Source organism: Synchiropus splendidus, chromosome 3 (assembly GCF_027744825.2).
Source record: "Synchiropus splendidus isolate RoL2022-P1 chromosome 3, RoL_Sspl_1.0, whole genome shotgun sequence".
In the NCBI taxonomy this organism is placed as follows: domain Eukaryota; kingdom Metazoa; phylum Chordata; class Actinopteri; order Syngnathiformes; family Callionymidae; genus Synchiropus; species Synchiropus splendidus.
Window position 1 is genome coordinate 32,780,104 of NC_071336.1, and position 22,735 is coordinate 32,802,838.

At 44.7% G+C, this 22,735-nt stretch overlaps 1 protein-coding gene across 3 annotated transcripts in view; it reads right to left on the minus strand.

The window, feature by feature from the left end:
• Nucleotides 1-22,735, minus strand: part of LOC128755682 (RNA-binding Raly-like protein) — a 128,027-nt gene that overhangs the window by 59,582 nt on the left and 45,710 nt on the right. For all 3 annotated transcript variants that reach the window (XM_053859591.1, XM_053859592.1, XM_053859590.1), the window contains exon 2: nucleotides 8,274-8,547. In XM_053859591.1, the coding sequence (XP_053715566.1) occupies nucleotides 8,274-8,529 (256 nt within the window). In that variant the 5' untranslated portion in view covers nucleotides 8,530-8,547. The remainder of the gene's footprint in view (nucleotides 1-8,273; nucleotides 8,548-22,735) is intronic.

Sequence of the window (22,735 nt, forward strand, 5' to 3'; positions counted from 1 at the left end):
GGACTGTGGTCGATAACCGAGGTACCACTGTAAATATAATAGTGAAATAACAAATGAGTTAGCTACTCAAAGAAATATTAAAGTTTCTTGTTCTGTTTTTCAATGGAGAGTGGTCGACAAAGACGAGAACAAACCAAACACCTTCACACCACACACTGGAATCTCTGAAATAAATCAACTTTCTAAGAACAAAATTTGGCTTTGAATCAGAATTGAGTTTTTGGCAGTAGCTGCTTCTTTGCATCTCCCGTGACTGTGGGTTGGTTACTGCCACCTGCTGTTGCATGGAGCGTATTGCACTATGGATATTTCTTACACTAACTATCTATATGGATAAAATATATGTAGGTCAATAACAAGGTGGCTGGCCGAAGTATTCGACCTCTGAGTACTTTTCTATTTTTATGGAAGTTAAAAAATGTCTTATTTATTTATATTTGTCCATAATTAACATATATCTGTGATTATAACAATTATTATTATAGTTATCAATCTAAAAAACACAAAAATGTAATAATAATAATAATAAAAATAACTATATAAAACGATTATTATTGTTTTATATTATTATAAGATTGTTGTGTATCACAATGGTAACATAAGCAAATAAATAAATATATAAATGAACAGATGATTCAATAAGACAAATTCAGCCATTACTTACATACAAACATTTTTTCAACAAGCCTAATAATCTGCAACAAAAAATAGAACAAATCGAACAAAATATTTTTTTATAACGATGGATGGGTTGGTTCAATGTGTCAGCTGCTTGTATCTCATTCTTTGGGTCACTATACAGCAGGTGACCACAGGTGAGAGTCAAACCCAGCAGTCAGCTTTGTCTTTTGCCTCAGCTCTTTCAGCACCATGGCAGACGAGTGCGGTCAGAATTCTCAAGCCAGAAGTCATGCCCCCTCACTCGTGAACAAGACCCCAAGACGCGTTTGCCCCTCCAGGTCGGCTGCCTTCTCACATCAAAGCTGAGCTTCAGACGTGTTTTATAACTCCTTTATCGGCCGCAGACAAAACGATTTATATTTTAAGTGGAAAGTGTTGACTCTGTGCCACCAGTGGATCTGGGGCTTGATATTTTTCTATTCTCAGTGTGATGAGAAAGTCTGTCTGCGCTGCACTTCACTCATCTCTATGATTACACATTTTTGGGCAGACGTTCAGCAGCCTGCACTGAGCGCAAATGAACAATAATGAACAGCAGTCGCTCTTCAGTCAGACAGTTCAGTGTGATGATCATGAAACCTGCTGCATTCCGAAGAAGTCATGACGCTCGAACTCAAATGAACAACTAATATGAAGCACTTCAAGAAATTCACCTGACATTAGAACCTCCAGTCGAGTCTGGAGAAGACTTTCAAGATGAGCGGATGAATACAAAGGCCACTACAGAGGCGCCGCAGGAAGCCAAATGCATCTGCATCAAAGAGAAATTGATAAGAAAGGGAGAGAAAAATAACCTAGGCCTGCCTGGGAAAAAGTGAAAATCTGGGGCAGAAATAATAAGATATGTTATTCACTCTGCTGCGTACTTTGTTTCTCAGGAATTCAAAAGTATGATATAGAAACTATTCAATGAATACCATTTCAGGTACATCAGCTGTCAGTCAAGGCTGCTGCTATACAACAATAATAGTGGAGTTGTGGTTAACGCACTGTAGCTGTGAGACGGCAGGGGAATTTGGTCAATAGTAAATTGCACTGTGTTGATCTCTTTCTTTGTACTTTTTAAAAATATATATGTGTTTCGTTTGTAAAGGAATATGTGGTCGACCAAATAGGAAAAAATGGGAGCAATTCCAAACAATGTTTAACATAACAAAACTTTTTGTGGATGTTGTGTAGTGATGGTTGGAAGAGGCTTCATGAAACAGTGTTGCTGGGTTGATGAAACAGTGTCCTAATTTTCACAGGCCACTAGATGGCGCTCTTGGTTTATAAATTATGTGAAGCTTCATTGAATTAGCTGTTCAAGTGAAAACATTTTACAGCAGACAGCGCCATCTGGTGGCCTCTGAAAATCAGGACACTGTTTCATGAAACCTCATCTACCAATAATTGCGAAATAGTTCTCTTCCTCGCCTTCTTTTGCATCGTAATTCTGTGCCTAACATTCTCCTTCTCACAAGTCAAAACCATCTGAGTCTGGCCTCCATAACTTTGCCCCCGAACCGTCCATACTGAGCTGTCCCTTTGCTATACTGGTTTCTAACCTTGTCTACTACTGTCTCTGAACCAAAGACCATGAGCTTCCCTTTCACTCTAGCTGCCAGATCACCCCTGACAGGAAACGCCACCTGTTCCACCCTGCCTGCACTCTCCTCTTCGCCATCACTCTGGATGACTGGTCCACATCCAAAACTCAACCTCAACCCTCCATCCTCCCCGACCCCACAGCCTCTCACTCATGTATCTACTGACCTACATTGCTCTTCTCTCCAGGTTCTACCTCCAGCTTCTCCTCCAACTCCTCCTTGCTCTCATGATTGAGAAGAAGCAAACAAACAAACAGAAATCAGAGTTTATAGAGCAGAGCATACAACTGGACCACAATCCAAACACTGACAACGTTGATGTAGGGGTAAGAAACGTGTTTTCAGCCATTGTTTTAGGTTGCTAGATTAGAAGATTTCGAGAAATTGTGAAACTGGTGTGCGAGGACAGTGACAACAGCATTCTACAGTCATGGAAGCTGTTTTATTGATTTGAATGTGCGCAGGCTTTTTATAAAGTCGCATGAAATGAGCTCCTTGGCAGACGTCTGCGCTCTTGCAGTGCGTTTCTAGTCTGACACTGGTGACCCATGTATCAAGGTATGTATCAATGTGGGACCCCAAAATCCATCCATGGGGCACACGGTGGAGTAGTGGTTAGTGCTACTACCTCACAGCAGGAGACTGCAGGGTCTTAGCTCAGACTTCTCTGTACCGAGTGCGTTCTCTCTTGTCTTTAACTCGCCAGGGGTTCAGTCCTGTTTCCTCCCACAGTCCAAAAGGCGACCTGTTCAGGGTGTCCCCCACCTCTTTCGCCTAAAGTAGCATGCTTGGTTCCACCCCCCACGCGACCTACAGAAGGGAATAAGTGGTAGAACATGAAGGAAGCGTTCATGCCAGGCTGAGGGTTGACAGGTGCAGCTGTGTTGAGCGACAGGTGTGCGACGGGTTGAGTCTGTGGTTGATCTTGTGAGCGAGTGAGGGGTCCAGGGAGCGAGTGCTCTGGTCGAAAAGTATTTAATTAAGAGGCAGTGATAATCATGTGGTGATTCTCGGCAACAGATTCAAAGAATTAACAACTCCGGAAGCTGACGGTGAAATGAAGATGAACAAGTTCCACTCCCAAGGCTGCGATGAAAACTGGCTCCAAGACAGATCTGGTTTTGAGAATCCTACAACGACACTTTATTTGAATTGTGTCAGCTGTGTTTGTGTATGTGAGCGCCTCCGTCTCCATGGAAACAGAAGGAGTAAAATCTAATGAAGTCCAAAGTGAGTGAGCGAAGCTATCGGCATTTATCTGTAATTTACTTCACACTGGAAAATGAAATATCCACTCAGCCGAGCATTAAGGCTAATTCCAGTCGATGAGATCACTGCGCCCGTCTTTCACAACCAGCACGTTCCGTCTTTACCCCTTTGAATCTTTCAGCCGTTTGAATGGTGATGATTGATTTGGATGTCTGCACTCGATACTCGCCATTTTGTGGAGTGGTGAGAGAGGAACGTCGGGATGCTGCTACACAAAGAAGACGTCCGTGAGCGGCTGATGATGAACTCTCTTTCAGACTCGATCGGCTAATGTCGCATCCGTCTGATTCCGCTGCCAGGAAGGTGATGCCAGCTGTGTTGTTATAGAATTCCTTCATTTGTTTGTCAGCGTTTCATCTCCGCCTCACACGCGCATCCAGAGTGACAGTCTCATCATGTGTGGCGGCGGCAGGCGGCAACCTCTGACACGGTATCACTGAGATTAGTCATCACCAGCGAGCGGCGGGAGGAAGAGCGGCGCGACAGTCGCAGCGCGATGCGATTATTCCACTGACCTCCTTTTCTAGTGGCCGACGCCTGAGGCTTTTCAAACCCACCGCTGGCCCCAAACAACATGCTTCTTCTCATGTGGGTGGTGGATCATCTCGCCTTCAGAAACCAGGTCACAACTGTCCACTTGCATGTCGACTTGTGGCGCTCCAAGTGAAAATCTTACAGTGTATTTTAGACGTTACCTCAGCAAGACGCTTTTCACCCTCATGTTGGTCCTGTCCATGGAAGTATGCTGGGAACCATTGAGCTTCCACGTCACTTTAGTACCAACCAATGACCTTTGCTAACTTTTTGCCCTTCAATCTTCAGAAATAACTACAGAGAGATCTATTTATAGAGGAAAAAAAACACGGCAATAATGAGGGCAAGATCAAGTCCCCCTACACAGGGAACACTCAATGATGGAAGCCGATGAAAAAAAAATGAGTGACATGAGTGAATACATTTTTTTGCAACTAAAACAACTGTTTACAAAGGAACTCACCCACACAAAACATGTGTATGCCACTTTCTCGGGCTCGGCTGTACGTTCAACTCTTCAAGTAACTCTTCTGAGGAATTCAGAAGGTCCGTTTCAAAGTCAGATTTTCATCCACGGGGCCGAAACATTTGTTACAAACTCATAGAAATGAAGTTTAAACCTAGTGCCATCACAAGGTAGCAAGCGTATGAGCCCGATTATGACTGGGAATTCGCACTCCTCTGTGTCCCTCCAAAAACTTGCTAAGTGCTAACAGCTAGCCCTCATCTTCACCACTGACCACGTTCTTCTGCACACGCTCAGAGAAGAGCCAGAGACCTACTGGAAACATTGATAATCTTTAAAAGAAAAAAGGAAAGATGAGTGAAAGAATCCACAAGAAACACAAGTCTGGCTCATCCAAACTGGAACTGCAATGATAAGAAAAAAAAAAAACTTTTTGAGAAGAATCGGCCATCTTGGGATACTGCTCAGAACGTGCAACTGCAGAGCAAGCGGAAGCTAAACAAGACACTAAGTTCAGTGCCACTTAAAATGTAGTTTCAAAATCTGTGCAGTCCTTATGTCGCCATCAAACAATCTTAAAAAAAAAACAAGGCTCAGACAACGGCTCAATAAAAATCCACTCATCAAATCTTTCCGCCTCTAAAACTCAGCGGTTCAACAGACGGCGTGACTCCAGTAATAGCTTCTTCTGTTGGCTTCCTGCCCGTTAATAATTCCTCTCAAGATTTCAGAAGAGCCCACATGGGCCAGACGTGGCCCACATCCCTGTTGACCAAGAGGAACGCATGCCAGCCAATATGGGTTGGGAATACTTGTGGCCTGGCAACCCGCCGGTCAACGATAAGAGAATGACGCCAGCGAAGGGTCTGAATACAAATACTCTTAATGAAAACACTTGGACCCACAAGTGTGATGACTGATGCTCCGAGTCACTTCCTGTCCTTCATCTCCTGCCGCGTTATCATCGCCGTCTCTGGGTCAGGGTCCCGCTATCTGCTGCAGATAATAAGGCTGTAATGAAATGTTTTTGGAAAGTGGGAGGGACCCTCCACGGAGGTCATTCTTCAACTCGGAGCGATTACGCGGCTGATTCCTGCGGCCGCCGTGTTAATAAAGAAAGCATCAGCTTGGGAGGACGAGTCTGAGAGCGTCTGTAATTGTCAATTAAGTGTGCTGCTCCTGAGTTCCAGTCACATGACTCAGAGCGCCGCAGTGAGAGTCTCTCTGCTTCATTTGACGTGAATATATTTGAAAGGAATTCTTTATCGGAAATGAGGCACAAATAAAATATTATCACCGTAGTGATGGAATCAGAGCAACCCACCCTCGCTCCCACGGCTTGGGACTTTTTGGAGCACAGACTTTTGCGTCTTGTACTGACGCCGAAGGCAGCTTTCAGCGTTCCAAATTGACGCATTAGGTTTTCAACCGAAGCACATGTCCCGCCCTCCGCGGCATATCCTGACGCCGTGGGCAGCGAGTCATGTAAATGAATGATGTGTAGATGTGTAATGACGTACTCCACTGAAACACCTGTGCGTTGACTTCACCGTCGGTACAGGACACAAAAGTCCACTTTCTCAACGTCAATATATTACGCCATGGGAATGAGGATGGGCTTCTTTTATGGAAGTATATTTTTGTTCGATCTGAGATTCACAACTTCACAACTAAACAAAGCTCTCTCTGCTGAGATTCCACTCTTTTGTTCTTCATTTCAACAAGCGTCGCCAGTAGTTCAGGGAGAAGATAACAGCGTTTCGTCCAAAATTAATTAGAGAATGTCTGGCAAATTCCAATTAAATCCCATGAATTTGAGTTGAATTAGAACAGAGGCTGCAAAAATGGAACAGAAGTCCTGCTGGCAATTTTGTATTTCTGAATGAATTTCCATATGGGACTGTTAATACGATGGACTTGCTGTACAAATTGCTTCCATTGCAGCAAACACTTTCTATTGACAATTGCAAATACAAAATGGTTGACTTCATCCAAGTAATGAAAAGGCGCAAAATCTGCCTTTACTTTTAGAAGTTAAGTAAGTATGCCAAGACATTAGGTTACATAAACTTTAAGTTTACTTGGCTGCGAGGAATGTCTCTGAACTGAAGTATGAAGTGAATTCCAAGCATCCTGTAGTTTGGAGCCAATTCATTTCAGACTCCAAATGAATTGGCTTGAAGTTCCAAACGTGGAAGTTTGCATGAGCCCGTAACAGAGGTCCTGGGTGGTCAGGAAAAGCTTCCAGGGGTTTGTGAATGTGCAGCTAAGGTGGTGAGGGAAACCGCAGCGAGCGAGACAAGGAGACATGGAGGTGGACTTCATGAGGTTCAGGAGAGAGAGAAGAAAGCTAAGGAGAGCAAAAGATTTTTTCTGGAATTGTTGAGAAATTTTGGCTCCTCTTATTGGTTCCCAAATGTGAAGTCCTACTGCGGTGCTGTGCGTTCACGGAGCTGTGCCACCGTCGCTGTGTTTGAGCAGTGACGGATGGTAAAAGCGCTTCATAAGGCTTTGTTTCATTTGCAGACATGAGGACGACCGAACCCCTTGGACATCATGGTCTAATGATGAAAAGGTGTTGGATCAGTGACAGTGGACACCTATGAGCTAACAGCTATGTTGAGGGTTCGCATGGCGCTAACTATTGTTGTTGTCAGAGGAAATGGATTTGCTTTGAATGATGTCACCCAGGTCAGATCTGCTACTGAGCTTGTTTTCACAGCGATGGAACCAAGTGTCTGTCTCCTCAGGAAGCAGCTGCGGTCGGCGGCACCGACGATAATAACCAGAACTCAGGAGTGACACTGAACGCATGATTTTAGATCTCATGTTCATATTGTTATTCAAATAAGACCGTTTAAGCACGATGGACCGATAAAGACCTCATTTTAACAGAACTGCAGCTCTCTGTCGACTTCCTTCCATGGTCCAGGCGTCACAGGGTTCATTTGTGTTCTGGACAGTGACAGCACGACTCATTCCTGCTTCACTGATGCTAAGTCCACAGAGCTTTTTTAACTTCCTTGTCAATTGTGCAGCACAGTAAACCGATGAAGAAGTCTAAAAACATCCTCTTTGATCGTGATATGACTTTTTGTCATATATATGTGTGTCTATATATATATATATATATATATAGCAAAGAAATGACCCTGTTCTCCCAAAACATAGCAACTGGACCACCAATAAACTGGTACGGTACTGAAACTTGACCCACCAGAGAGAGAATGTCAACCATATTGTTCAGCAAAACAAATAAAAATCCACCTGAACACTGTTTTCTTGCTGCAAACAGTAGAGGAATACATAAGTGAGCGAAACAAAATCAGCATCCTCCAAAACAATCCACAGCAAATCGATCGCAGCGCAGCATCTGCTTCCGCCTGACACTTTCTACTTCGCTCACGTCTGCTCATGAAATTTCTCTTCTCAAGGTGAATGTTACAAATCAAACTGTGCTTACAGTCGCAGCTGGATCAGGAGGCTGCAGGTATTTTTTTTTTCCTGCCAAAACAGCAAGACCACAAACAGAATATCTGGCGCGGAGGGAGGTCTGAAGCTAAGAAATCAGAGAATTGCTCGGAGCGCCGTCTGCACCGGGGGAGGCGATGCTCTGCTCCCGCAAAGATCTAACTTTAACGAAACACCGTGCTCCAAGACAGATTTCTTCTGGCCCAGTGTTCCAGCTGGGATGCTCAATTACAAAGCTGCAAGTCACAGCAAAGCAGACTCACCGAGGGGCTGTCCAGCGATGATTCGAGCATTTTCTCCCGCCACCGCGGCCCGGGCGTTTCTCTCGTTCACGTACTGTACGAAGGCGTAGCCTTTGTGAACGGAGCATCCCACGATCTTGCCGTACTTGGCGAAGATGACCTCGATGTCTGTCTTCTTGACGATGGCTGTGTTGAGGTTGCCAATGAAGACTCTGGAGTTGAGGGAGCGGGGGTCATTCTTGTTGGTCACGTTGCTGGTCTGGATTTTACCAGTCATTCTCCTCCAGTTTCCTTCCTGGGAGACAGATGGAGGGAGATGTGAGAGCGGTTGAACAAAGTAAACAGATTTCTTTTCAAGGTTCCCTGCAAAAGATCGCACAAGGGTGGAGCATATGCCAAGGACTAGGGGCAAGAGATGGGCAACAGGTTGCCAGTCCATCCCTCGGTATCATTGCAGCCAAAGCTAAAATAAGAGCAAAAATTTGATCAAATGTATTAAATCGAACATTGAAACGAACTGCTAACACATAACACTTCATGGAGGTGGACACGAACATGACAGTTTTGGCCGTTTGACTCCCCAAAAAATACCAAAGGAAACATTGCAAGGACTGAAGTCCATGGAACTCAGGTCGGACATATGAAGAGACGGACCGCATGAGGACAGCTGAAGAACGGAGACAGATTTACTTGTCATGATGTAAAACTAGCGTTTTTACTGTCATCAATTCTTCGTTGTTCCTCTACCGCCTCTCGATGGCTGCGTTCCGTTTTTCTGAAACTGCCACAGTTTCAACTAATACGGGAAGAAACCCTGTCATGTGACCTGTACATCTCCCACGAGTAGATACTCACATGTCATGTCAAAGAAACACCAACTTCCAGCCTTAGTTTTTTCTCACAAGACATATGGGTTTCTACAGGCAAACCAGCTTCAGACATATGAAATCCTACACGTTTCATGCGCCTGTTTTTGCCACACTACTCCAGAGTGCCGCAGCAAGACCAACCCCCTTGGTGAGTGCAAACATTTTACATATTTTTTTTTTAATATGTTAATGACAGAGGAGACTGGCGGAGCTTTGCGGTTGTGACACTGTCCTGTTGGTGTCTATCTGATATGAAAGTGCAATTTTGTAATTGAGAGTACTATCACGTTACAGCTCGCCTATTCTTTGTGGACTTTATTTATAAATGTGCTGGAAAATAGTTATTGTTTTAGGCGTATTTTGAAGTCTAAACTGAGTAGGACAACGCTGAAGGCCTAAGTTTGAAATGCACAGCCTGCCTGTGCAGGTACTTTTAAAGTTACATTAAAAAGGGCGAAAGGTTGATGGCTAAGGCATTTATTTGATGCGACAGACCAGGTGTGAGGTGAATATTTGGGAAGTGAAATGCAGCTATCAGACAGTGAGGTTGTGTAAATGAGCTACAAGGCGATAGGGTCGATAATAAAAATAGTTATGGAGCTGTTGTTGTGTGTTTAGTGTCAAATAAAGAAGTGTTTTTCAGGGCAGGATGTTTTCATCAGATGTGACAACAAAACAAAGCATTACAGTGTATTTTACGCTGCAGAACTGTTGTTCTATCAAACACGGTGAAAGATGATTTCATGTTTCTCTGAGTTTGACTTATGAGCGGCACATAAACAACGCGTCTTCTTACGAACAACAAATGTGACATGTAACTCAGCTTGTCGGTGATTCAATCAGCCGCCACCTTGCATTTGAGAGTGTAAATAGAGTCTGGCATTGGCCTTCTTTTTATTCACATGGCTGGCGCATAAATAAATCAGGCTTTCTCTGCCGTTTTTGTTTCCAAATGGATTAAACAGCGTTAAGTACTGCACAAACATTGCAAAGAAAACACAGTGTTTCTGGTTGCTTCCTCTTCTGTCCCTGACATCGGATGATAAAAGACTATTCTGCTTCAAGACGAAGAAGCTGAATAATGGATCCAATCCTCACCAAATAGGATTAGTAACCACGGTAACGTCGATGTTGTCAGAATGTCACACCGGAGCACACGCATACACACATTTGCTCGCACAACTTCAACCTCCTCTGTGACTTCATTTTTCCATCCCTTCCACTCAACATTGTGCCGCTACGTTTTAGCACGTTACAGCTTCATTGGTAGAGAAGCAAAGTGCTCCACGCAACTGTTCTTTTGATGAAATAAAGAGAACAATTACACATGACATAAGCCTGCACTTCTCATGACACGCCAACACTCCACTGTACTACACTCCACGGGTTGCATAACAGCAGTGTGAATGGAACCCACGGACACCTTTGAGTCCCTCACCACTTCTGCAGTGGAGTTTTCACAGACACAATCCTTCTCCCCATCTGTTCCTCTGTCCACCACAATGCAAACCCTTCTTTGTGTTACGCTCTGAAAACTCATTTCTGAAGCCCTGCATCAGAATAAAAAGACTCGAGCTCCCAAGGAGTTATGCAGTACAATACCGTGGTTTCAGGGTCGTATTTTAAGAGACCGGATTTCTGAGGCCGGACAACGTTCCGTCCATATAATGCTTGCTCAAAGTCAGTGAATAATCACCTGATGATTAACGCATTTCGGGCACTTGTCGAGTTGCCTGGCGACACAAATACACGTTAATCAACCAATGAGAGGGACCTGTAAATGGACAGACTGGCATGTAATGATCCAAAGGCAACTGAGACTCACAAGACAGAGGCCGATAAGCTACAGCAGCGTTCCTGCCAGATAAGACACATGATGCGGCCTTTTCAGCACCTCAGGGCCAGGATGCTCTTACCAACCCTTTAAGTTACATCAACACCTGCCAACACTGACAGATCATGGAGGACTTCTCTGCTGGCTTTCATCTCTTTGAGAGGCTTGATCTTTGAGGGTGGGGTCATGGGTCAGTCCCTCCAGGAGTTTGAGGCCAATAATGCCTAATTGTGGGGCAGATTATAATAAATAAATAAATACATTCAGTGAAAATCATGATCATTTATGGTTCTGGAACAGCATGATGAAAAATACTGTCAGTTTTTAGCCTTAAAAAAGCTCCAGGCTGCAATGATTTTAATGAAATATGCATTATTTGCAAATGAGTATTTTCACATAAATATACATGCTGAAAGAAAGATGATAAAATAAGTCCATCTTTTCTATGGTGATGTTCCGTGAGTAGTTTCCAGGTTGACAGCGTGTAGTGAGCGCTGGTTGTTTTGTTACGGAGCTGCTCACAAGGGCGGAGCCTGACGGAGGTTTGGATGGGCGGAGTCTGAGAGGTAAAGGTGGGGAGTGTTTGTGTGTGTGAGCGGAGTTGTTCATTAATCCAGCCAATGAAAACAGTAGCTGCTGATCTGTTTTATTCAGGGTCAGGATGTATAGAGTCAGAAAAAGCCTGGAGAGAGATGGGTCTGGTGGTCAGCCGTGTTTGTTCACGTCTGCTCCATATAGTGTTCGGGTGACGCTGCACTAGTCAGTTCCGCTTTTTACTTATCTCTATCTATTCTATTGTTCTATTCTACAGTTCAATCACAGGAATTAAAAAAAAAAAAAAAATTGGCGGCAATATTTGTGGGCAAATGTGAGCGCTTGGTGTTGCACATGACTGAACAAGGAGGGAGGGAATATGATGCCACACAAGCCAAGTAGAGGGGCGGCAAAGGACGGCAAGGTTATTGGTGGAATTGGCGGGAAAGTCAAGGTGATTGTAGATAATGCAGTTGGTTGGAACTGGCTTATATAGCTGCGTAACATTGCCATCTCCTGGAGGGACTGATGGGCTGCTGCACCAAATAGGAGGCACAGTTTGAGTCCAACTGCTCACATGGATGGGTGCACTAAGAAAATGCCATTCAACAGACTGATAACAACAGTATGGGTCAGAAAAGATCAGAAACTGAGGGTTACATTTGCACACCATAATTGGACACTAGGAATTTTGAATCAAGTTGCCTGATCTGATCTAGACTTCTGCTGCAACACTTAGAAAGTAGGGTCAGAATTTGGAACATGGACCTATCCTGCCTTGTATCATGAGGTTGAGAATGAACAGTACAGTCACCACATCAACACAGGATTTGGTGGAATGAGTGAGAGATTCCCATCTAGGATGTGCAGTCGTGTTCAATCTCTAGAGGAATCTTCCAATTCTTCTTCAATTCTCAAGAAGTGAGGCAGTGTCGGAAGCAAAATACAGTGCCAGAAATGTGCACCTGATCAAGTGGCTGGTGAGTGTGGATCGGTAAACTGTTGCAGTTTAACCTCGCCATATTAGGCAAGTGGTCATAATGTTCTGGCAACTAATGTGTTGGAAAAGCACGATCAAAAGGTTGGAATTACTCTTAAGTAAATTGTAAAATGAACAAGCTGTGTTAGCTCAAAGGGCCAGAGACGAAGAAGACCGGTGCAAGGAAAGAAGCATCGGCAAAAGACAAACTGCAAAATTTATAAGGCAAAATTCAGTCAAGTGGAAAATTCAAGAGTGATTTACCGAGGACAGCTTCCCCCGTCAGGCATGTGTCACACCTGAGCTCATCACCTTCTGCAGTCTGTTTGTTCGCTCGCACCGGGCAGCGACTGCTCTTAGCTTCACATCAGCCAGCAGTCCCAAGCCATTCGCTTGACGCTCCCACGGATGAGTGACGGCGAGCTGCGTTTACCCTCGCCGTGCGAGCGCAGCGCCTTTCGAGTGGCGTTTATCAACATCCGCCACAGACAATTAATGCCGCGCACTCACATGCTAACAGAAACGAGCAAGCTAATGGCGGTTTAAACCCAATCTGACACCCTCCCCATATTGATGGTCACGGGACAGGGCCCCGGAGAAACTGACAAATCCGTGAAGGAGTGTTAGGAGTGCCGAGATAAATCAGAGGTGAGCGATGGTCAGGGAGTCAGTTTCCCAATCCGGACTGTTATATTTCATGTCACTGTTGGATTCTCAAGAGCACGGCGCTAATTTATTCCATCAGTGCTGTGTTCCAGCTGAGTTTGCGCTTTAGTTTATTTACAGCCTCCATTAAGGTCCTCGTCCTGTGAGGGTCACGGAGGGAAACAATGTGGAGATAAATGTGGCGAGTGGAACCATCATCTGTTCTGATTGAATCGTTGTTTCTCGGCAAGGAGACTCATGTGATCGTCACATATTACAGTAATAAATCACATCTGGCAGGGAGGGGTCACGGAGTGGCGAGTTCACGCGAATATAAATTCCATATGAACACAAACACACCGCAGCCATCTCAGAAACAGATCCTGAATGCTGGCAAAAATGTCTTCGAATTAAAGGCAGCGACGCCCCTCCAGAACTGTGCAGAGGAGACGGGGCGGGGCAACTGGAAGATCAGTTTGACAAACATATAACCATCCAATCTTTCAAACAAGTTGGGCGAAATGACAAGACAATCCATGGATGACTAAACCCTTTATATACATTATATGCATTTATATACAGTGTGACCTAAAGCTTGGGATGAGGGTAAATTCACTTATCTGCTTTGTGTATTATGAATTCACCTGTTTTTTTTTGTTTTTTTTGTATCTGTTGGTGAGAATCTCATAAGCAGGGCATCATCATCATTCATGGCAGATGCCGCGAACCTCTGCTCTTTTTTTCAACCATGTCCCGGGACCCGCCGAGGCAAAGCACTGGGTCCAGTGCGTTCTGCTGGAGGATGGCAAACACAGTCAGCAGTATCACTATTTAGACGCCCATAAACATTGGTCATATTACAGTTGCCCACTGTCTGCTTGTGAAACGCAACTACATCAGGCTCCATATCTGCTGGTGCCGTTGTTACAAATTAGGGCTGTTTATTGGCGGGTGTTTTGAGATGCGATAAGTGTCCCGATACAGACGTGGTGATATGACGCATTGCGATATATCGTGATATGGTAAGTTTAGCAAGGCTATATTGCAAGAAGAATCATTTTGGAGGGAAAATCACAAAAAGCAGTACAATATCATGTGCATGAAAACAAGGTTATTGTTATGACGTCAGTTCAGTTAGACGTTCAGTTCAATTTTGCAGTCCAACAGAGGAATGCATCGCTCCCTGAATCGACAAAATAACTCCACAAAAAAACATGCAACACGCTACAAATGCATCAGTTTATCCAAGTATCTTTGTTATTACATGTCGACATAGGCAACTTAAAATATCAACACAATACGGGATATGAGCAAAAATATAGACACAATATTGAATCAAGTATCGTGATGTTTGAGTGTATCGATGTTTTCTTACAGCCCTATTACAAATGCAGCCTGTCGCAATAAGGGTCTATTGGGTTAAGTTTGAAGATGACTAAAGAAATGAAAGCTTTTTCAAGCAATATGTCTGGAAAATCTGATGTTCACAAGCACCATATTCTCACTCCTGACCACCGACTCACACCAAATCTAGATGGGGTTAGCCACAAATCCTGACCGTGTCCATGTTGGTGTGAGTGAGAATGAGTTTTCTGGCTTTGAACAGGTGCTAGTAATATTAGGAAATGAGCCAAAACATTCCAGACACAAAAACATTCAGGCTACCATCGGTTATTGCAGGGCAATATTCAGGACCCACAGAAAAATAACAGCGAAAAAGAACTAGAAAACCACTTTGGGCAGAGCTGAAGTCATGTGAATGTGTGACTCACTCTTGTACGCAGTTGTGGGTGAAGACAATGTCTCAACTGGAGGAAGCTGTGGGTTGGTGTTGGTCACCGACGGCGACAAGACCATTATGGTCGACCCACCACTTCAATGCAAACACAGATGAAACATGTTGATCCATCAGAAAAGCCATGGAAAACTTGCTCTGCTCACACACCAGCTAGCAACCGACAAAAACAATATCCAAGTCGCCAAGATCGTAAACTGAGACACCACCAAAGGAGACACAAAGTGATAGGACATACTGTTTGAAAAGGCTGTTTTAATAGGCTTTCTTTGCGCATTCTGAACCTGAGGATGGCAGATTGTTACAGTCCCGATTGGCTACACTCTTTCCTCCCGTGTCTTCCTGTCTCCTCCATCTTTACCACACACCCTCCTTGTATTTCCATTTGAGTTTAGCAATCTCAAATCACATTTTGTTCTTACAGTGCAGCTGGTGACAGAAATGAATGTCCAGAACAGACTGGTCTCACTGGACATATTGCCCTAATGTACAGTACTAAATACTTTGAAAACTATTTGACTGCCTCCTTTCCATCCGCAGTTCTTCTGATTCTCCTGCCTGGTTCAAATTCTAAAACACTGAGTGGTCTACGATTTAATTTTTTAAATTACGTCCTTCATGAGGCAAAGTTTGCTCCAACAATGGCATGAGAATTTTATTTGGACAAATCTCAAACATATTATCCTCTTTCAGAGTGCATTTTCGTGGCAGGGCCATCTGCCTGTATCTTTTCAGACGAGATAAAATCCCATTTATTTTTACAGTGAAGGACGGACTCGGCCTCTGACCGACTGCTCCCCCCCCCCGTCGCAGCAGAGCTCATATTTACGGCTGGTTGCTCCACCGCAGAGCTCTGCAGCTCACAATACAAATAGAGGCATTGATTTACAATCCTTTCACAGGCAGAGAGACACATTTTAAGACAAGATATAAATGGAAGGAATCCACAAAGCAATTACAGCGTCTCTGCTGAACATGGCAGGAGCAAGACTGGAGGAGGCGCATCAGGGTACCTGTCCGTGTTCTGTTACACCGAGTAGCTTTCTCAGTCCGTCAAGCTGCGGCGTAACAATCAGAGCTGAGTGGCTGAGAGCAGGAAACATACATTGTTGGAGTGGAGTGTATAAATCCTGCAGGTTGCCCCCTCCGTTGGGAAGTGGCCATAAATCAGACCGCTCCATAGACGGATCCATACCAATCACACTCACCTTTAAAACGGCAAAGTTCATTGCTACTCCATCATAGCTGCGAGAACCGCGAACCAAAGTGCTTCATATGTTTTTAATACGACAGTAAATCTGTTGATTTCTTCATCTCAGTGACCCTCAAAAGTAAATAGTCCAGTATAAAGCAGTGAGTGGTTCTGACATTATGACTCGAGTTACTCCTCCTGGAGGCCATTGTTTTAGGACTATGCCCTCCAGCTCTGTTCTGCAAGAGTGTGTCCTCAGTCCCCTCGGTTTGTTGTGTTGCACCGACTCCCCGGCTTGTGCTGTTCACTGTAATGGATTCACATCTAGCTTCGACTGCTGGGGAATTACGTCGCTGTACCAAATAAGGGTGTCTGTGGAAGAGAAAAATATTCACCCTGCCACTCAGCCAGTCAAGTAATGGGACAGTGTGCTCCCCTCCTGGAAATACACCAGCAGAGGATGTGTTGGTATAAAAGGGAACGTCCTGCTCCGTCCTGAGAGCCCTCACAAAATCATTCAGGAGTGTGGCAGCAGAACTCCAGGTTCGGCCGCAATAAAATGCTTGAATTTGGACGGGAATGTTGATCCACGTGCAGCAGAGCTGACACCTTCACACGGCTGAGTGAGTGCCAAACCAAACTTTGCAGTGGAATTGGCGCCCAACGTGGGGCGATTTGGATCGGCAAAATGAATTCCATGGAGTGATTCAGGATTGACTGCAAGTGGTTAGCCACCGTCAGTGGGAGATGGTGTAAGGGTTATTAACCGGTTCCAAATCTTTCCACCAAACATGGTTGTCCAACTGAAATTATGAGGTTTAAAATGGCAAACTAAGTCAAAGTGACTCTGCTGACTCACAACAAACCTCATTCTACTGCCGAAAGCCGCTCGGGGCTGCTCAGTTACTTTCTCCTGCTGAACTCTGGAAATTCATTGACTCGTTTCAAGGCCCGCAGCTCCGAGACAATTAGCTAAAATGCAAATGAAGCAATTTCTCAGCTGGCCATCCTTCACCTGCAGCAGGGAAATTGGTAATATGCTGGAGTAGGAACTCCAGCGTGGTGATATACGAGCGGAATTTGTTGTTGTCCGCGGGGAGTGTGCTGTTTGTGATGGACACCGGGCTGCTCGAGCTGCCATGACATGATTTCATTTCATTCCATGAGAATATACAGCGGCACCGGGTTGAAACTAATCTGGTCAAACACAGCGAGCTGTCGAGTGAGGAACAGATCAGTCCATGTCTGCTCTTAATCCAATTTGATTGCAGAGGATAACACCGGGTGTTTCGTGTTTAAAACCTACTCGGTGTGATTGTTTTGAAAGCCTCCTCTCCACGGATCGCAGCTCGACAAGATATTTGGAAGATCTCTCTCGCGCGGTGCCCTGGGACGTTCCTATTCACTGCTGTAATGGGATGTTGAAGACAAATAACATCTGTTTCTCAAATACAATAAGAGGGCTTATGAGCACATTAGCGTATCGTGTTTTGGGATAAAAATCGAGAGGAGCCACATACTTTGCCAGAGGATGAAAAATGTGTCATTCCTCCAGTGTGAAATGTTGCAGTGCAAAGATGGAAGCAAAATCACTGTTGGATCCGTCTCTTATTTCCTGTCTTGAGTGGAACAATCTGGGACAGATCAAAAGTTCAAACCTCATTTACTCGCAACGGAAATGTCGTTCATCACCTCAGATTATTCTCGGAAGGATCTTAGGGAGCGAAGAATGAAGTGAAAACTGGAGGAGAGGGGGATGTGGCGTCAGGAATGTGGTTCTCCAGATACATTTGGGGTAAGGCTTAGGCTTGGACGTGCCTTCCCGTTATTGAGTATCCACCTACCCGACAGCAAAGCTTGGTTCACAGGGGCAGCTGAGGCAAAGAGGCCCAGCAAGTGTTCCCAGAGACCTCACATTTTCTGACCTAATTCCAACCTCTGGGTTGGACATACTGCATTATGAGTGGTCCAAAAAAGATCCCCGACAATATTAACCATGTGAATCGTGATGCGTCAAAGAATCATTTTCCCCCCTGCCCCTTTAAAACACAGGAAATAGTGCTTCCAACGTATCAATTGCAAAAATCGGAAAGAAAATGATGAAAGTTTTGATGTGTGGTAACACATTTAAACACAAATAAAACATGCTTATCGACCAGTAAACCCAGGGGAGCACCCGCTCCACACTTGCTCATAACTCTATAAAGACTTGAGCAAACCCGGCGACCTCTTTTACACTGGGACATCACTACATTACACCATATATTTCACAGGATGCGCAACCAATGCTATTTACTTTAATCACAGGCTCCTTCATCCAAACCCTCCTGTGGCTGAAGAAAGTGCTTTGAGAAAATAGGTTTTTTATTTCCGTCAGAAAAGCGGCGTAATGAGATTGGACTCCACCTGCTGTAAAACGTTGCCTCCATGAATCAGCCATCAGGAACACCTATCGAGTGTTGAAGCTATATGTTCCAGAGCAGCTATTAACTAATTGCTAACATTAAAAAAGAAACAAGCTGAGCGTGTCGACAGCAGAATCCAGTAAATATTTCCTTTGTGCAAAGCGTTCCCTGTTCTGATGGATCTCTGGCTCGTCCAGCGGAAAGTAGGCAGCGTTTTTACTGAACACGTGGCACTTCTTCAGAGGGGCACTTTCAGTTCTAAAATTAAATGTGCACAAAGGCCCCATAAGGACATCAATATGCAAATCTGTTGTTTTTTTAAACACCCGATTTACTCTGGAACCCCACACCTGCGCGGGCAAGATGTTAGCAAACAATCCCACTGCAAGGACTAAATGATTCAAGACAACTTCACTGTATCCAGAACACGCTTGGAGGACTGACACGCCATTTGGAGCAGAGCACAACCACTCAAGAACAAACCTGGTTCTTCCACACGATGGTAGAAAATTCAGCGTTTTTGTGGGCAACGAAGGCGAATACACCATCGGGTTGTAATCATGCATCATTCATATACTGTTGAATTCAGAAATATTCCACATTCACAACAAGAAGACAATGAGGGCAATGCCGAAAATACTATATTTGCACTGAAAAGAAATGCATTACTTGAAAAGTTAAGCTCAACAATAACAAGAATTGACCTCCATCTCAGGTTGATACCTTTCATGCAACAAAATGAGGGATGGTTTGCCGGGGCATCTGAAATTTCACGACAGGATGCCCCTGTCTGGGCGCGCTTGACACCTCCAAACACGGGAACAAATTTCCATATGCTTCCATTTTAGCATGAAATATGGCACGATTCCCCATTTCAAGAGAATCCTAGAAATGTCATTTTGGGGCACTTCCATTTGACTTTCCGATTTTGAATTTAGCATTGCTATGCTACAGTGTGAAGCCAATATTTATTCAGTTGATGGCAGAAACACGTGCGTATGCAGGGTACGTTCCTTGCAGAGTTTCACAAACTGAGACATGGTTTAGTAGTCAGCGCTTGATAGCCTTAGCTGACAGCGTTCCGTGGTGCTGCATCCAGAAATCTAAACCCAAACACCTGGCCGAGCGTGGAATGGCAGTCAGCTTCAGTTAGTCTTGCTGTATAATGTATTTCACCAGGCCTCAGCAGGTTGGACTGTTCAACACGTTCTCATGTTACCCTCCTACTAGTGACCCGGAATACAAATCTGAGTACACAACCTTTGAACCTTCCTCGACCAAAGACATCACCTGTGTGTGCGAACTCAAACTTCTGAGGACATTTCTCACTTCACACATCACAGGTCGCCCGTCATTTTCACCATCTGTTGGGACCCCACACACATCATCTGTCAAACTCGAGGCCTGGGGGCCAAATCTGGCCCATCAGGTCACTTAAAAAATATATACTTGGAATGAGGGGAATTTGACGGACACAGTTGGATGTTTGTACATCAGTTAGAGTGAATTTTGTGTAATAGGTGCTTGGTGAAGGAAGACAAGCACAGAAAATCATGATAATCGGGTTAGTGACGATTTTGTTTTGTGTGTTTTGTTGGCCCTTGTGTGATCGAGTTTGACACTCTTGCATTGTGTGGCATAACGTTTCCACGCAAGGTCACTCCTTCACTGGCCTCGCCCGGCCACGACATCAATACTCCACTCATCTGAGGAGTAACTTGGCTGCATGAGGGCGGAGGCACGAGCAGCACCAGCGACAATCACAACTTGGCTCGGCTGAGTGCATTTAAACAGGAAATGCAAATGACTGCACCCCAGTTCCGCTTGCCAACAGCTCCGCCTTCGAGTCAGCGTTCCGGCGTCTCTTTCTCTCTGACACTGCCGTTTACAAACTCCCCTCTTTCACTGTCTTGTTAGGAAGAGTCACGGGAAATCCCACTCTAGCTTTTAATTAAGTTAACAAGACAATTACCGACTCCCAATAAAACTGGTGGGAAGGCTTCCGCAGCCTTAATGGCAGTGCGGAGTGACACTGGTGTGGGAGGAACCCTAATGTGACAGGAACACCAGGGGATGTGGGGACGGAGAGCAATGATGCGCGGTGTGATCACAGTTCTTCTCCTCCATGTTCCTTGTCCAGTTTGATGTGCTGAGACCCTCATGAAAACAACTCAAATCTGGGGGGGCACTGGGGCAGAGGCTGTCCCACAGTGAGACCCGAACTCATGCGGAGTAAACTTTGTCGAATCCTATTTTTGGGCGGGTCTGGGACCCCAGAGTGGCAGCAGTTCTGCCGCTTGGTCTGATGAATGGCACTCTTCAGAATGAGGCATGACTTGACAGTGCTTAAGCTGTTTCCCAGATCGAAGCACTGGACTGGAATCCTTAATATTCTGTTCTCCAGTTGTTTTGTGACTGCACATATTTCTAAGCAACACCTCCCGTTCTGCGATAAATATTCTGTGGGTGACATTTTTGTTTTATTTCTCCCATGGTTGAGGTGGTCTTTTTTGTCTGGGAGTGAGTTTGACCTAAATAAGGATGGAATACTTTTTCTCTGGCAAATATTCCGGTGTGTTAGTGGGTCAAATAAAGATTTAAACAGAGCACATTCCCAGCGGCTGCAAAGGATTTGGAAGTCATGATGTCATGAGGTGAACGGTCTCGCCCTAGCTAACTGACTGGTACTTAATGACAACAGTGTGACACCTTCTTGTATGTGTTGGAACAGCCAATTTTGCTCTTTTGGCTTTCCATTGTATGTTATTGACGTCTAGCTCATGTAGACCTGTGATCCCATTATGTAGCTTCCAGTAACTGGGTCAGTCTTTGCGGCATGGGAAGGATCTATGGATATCAGTCATATATATATTCAACAATGCAAATCACTGAACAAGAATGAAACACAAAACTGCAGCCACTTAGTTTACCCCGTTGAACGTTCTGGACGAGGAAACGCCATCGTGCCCAATATGCCAAAAGAGACGTTACTGATCAGTTCAGCCCCTGTGTTTCCACGCTGTGACTGGGACATCAGAGTCGCAGATGGACCCTCCTCCCTCACTCAATTTCTTCTTCAACATCAGTGTGTATGTGTGTGTCAATCACTGTCACGCCGAACGTTTACCTAAAAAATAAAGACAGGTTCTTACAGAACACCCGCAAAGTGGGACACTAAATGTTGCGGCAAAAAAGGCGACTCATTCATGGCGACCCCCAGAAGTGCATGTGACTGGGAGACGGAAGGAAAACACTGACAACATGAGTCAACTTAATGTCGAGATTCTTTCAGCTGTGACGACTGTGTAGGTTCAAATAAAGAAACTGACAAGTCTGTTTGTGTAAATCTGGAATGTGAAGATGAAGGTACATCATTTGCACAGGCACCAGCGAAGAACAGAGGAGTTTCCTCCCAGCTGAATTCTCCGCCTGCTCTTCCGGGAGAGTACTGAGGGGTTCCAAGGAGAACAGAGAGATCTTCTCTCCAGTGTGTCAATTTCACCAGGGAAGTGTCGAGATGCAAGAGTCGCTTCAACTGGCTTCTATTGGAGGGGCAGTACCTCTGAATCTCTCCTGGTTGACTGAGCTTCCCTCTTTACAGTATGTCAGTCGAGACCCTGAGAAAACTCTTCGTTCTTTCACTACAGTACAAAACATGACTGCATCACTTCTCTGAATTCGAGTGCTACCAAGAGGCTAACGGACAAATGCTAACCGGCGCGAACCACAGGTGAAACCAATGCTAATGGAGTTAATTGTTTTGGACGAGAAGCTGAGTTTTGTTGAAGAAGACCTGAGCTGTCAGCAGGTAATAGCACCTGGGCCCCAGATACTCATTCCCTGGACATGGAGTCGATGAAAAGAGGAGCAGTTTCTGTTTCTTTAGATGTTACAATGGTTTAGTATTATTGTTATTTATTGTTATTTAGAATTTTTGCATAAATTGCCTAAAAAAAGTGACTTTTGTGGGTGATTTAGTAGTTTTCCTGTTGGGAAAAATCGGCAAAAGTATCGGCCAAAGCAATGGCAATTGGTGAGCCCCAAGACATTTCTCTTTTGGCTCAGCTCTTTTTATTACAGAGTCCTCAGGAGTGGAGACTCATCTGTCCGTCTCACGCTGGCTGTTCTCAGTACACGCGCACTCATCACCATTAACACGCTAACAGCAGAAGCAGCAGAAAGTGTTCTCAGCTCGAGTCCAAACCTGCGCTCCACACGTGCTGCCAGCGG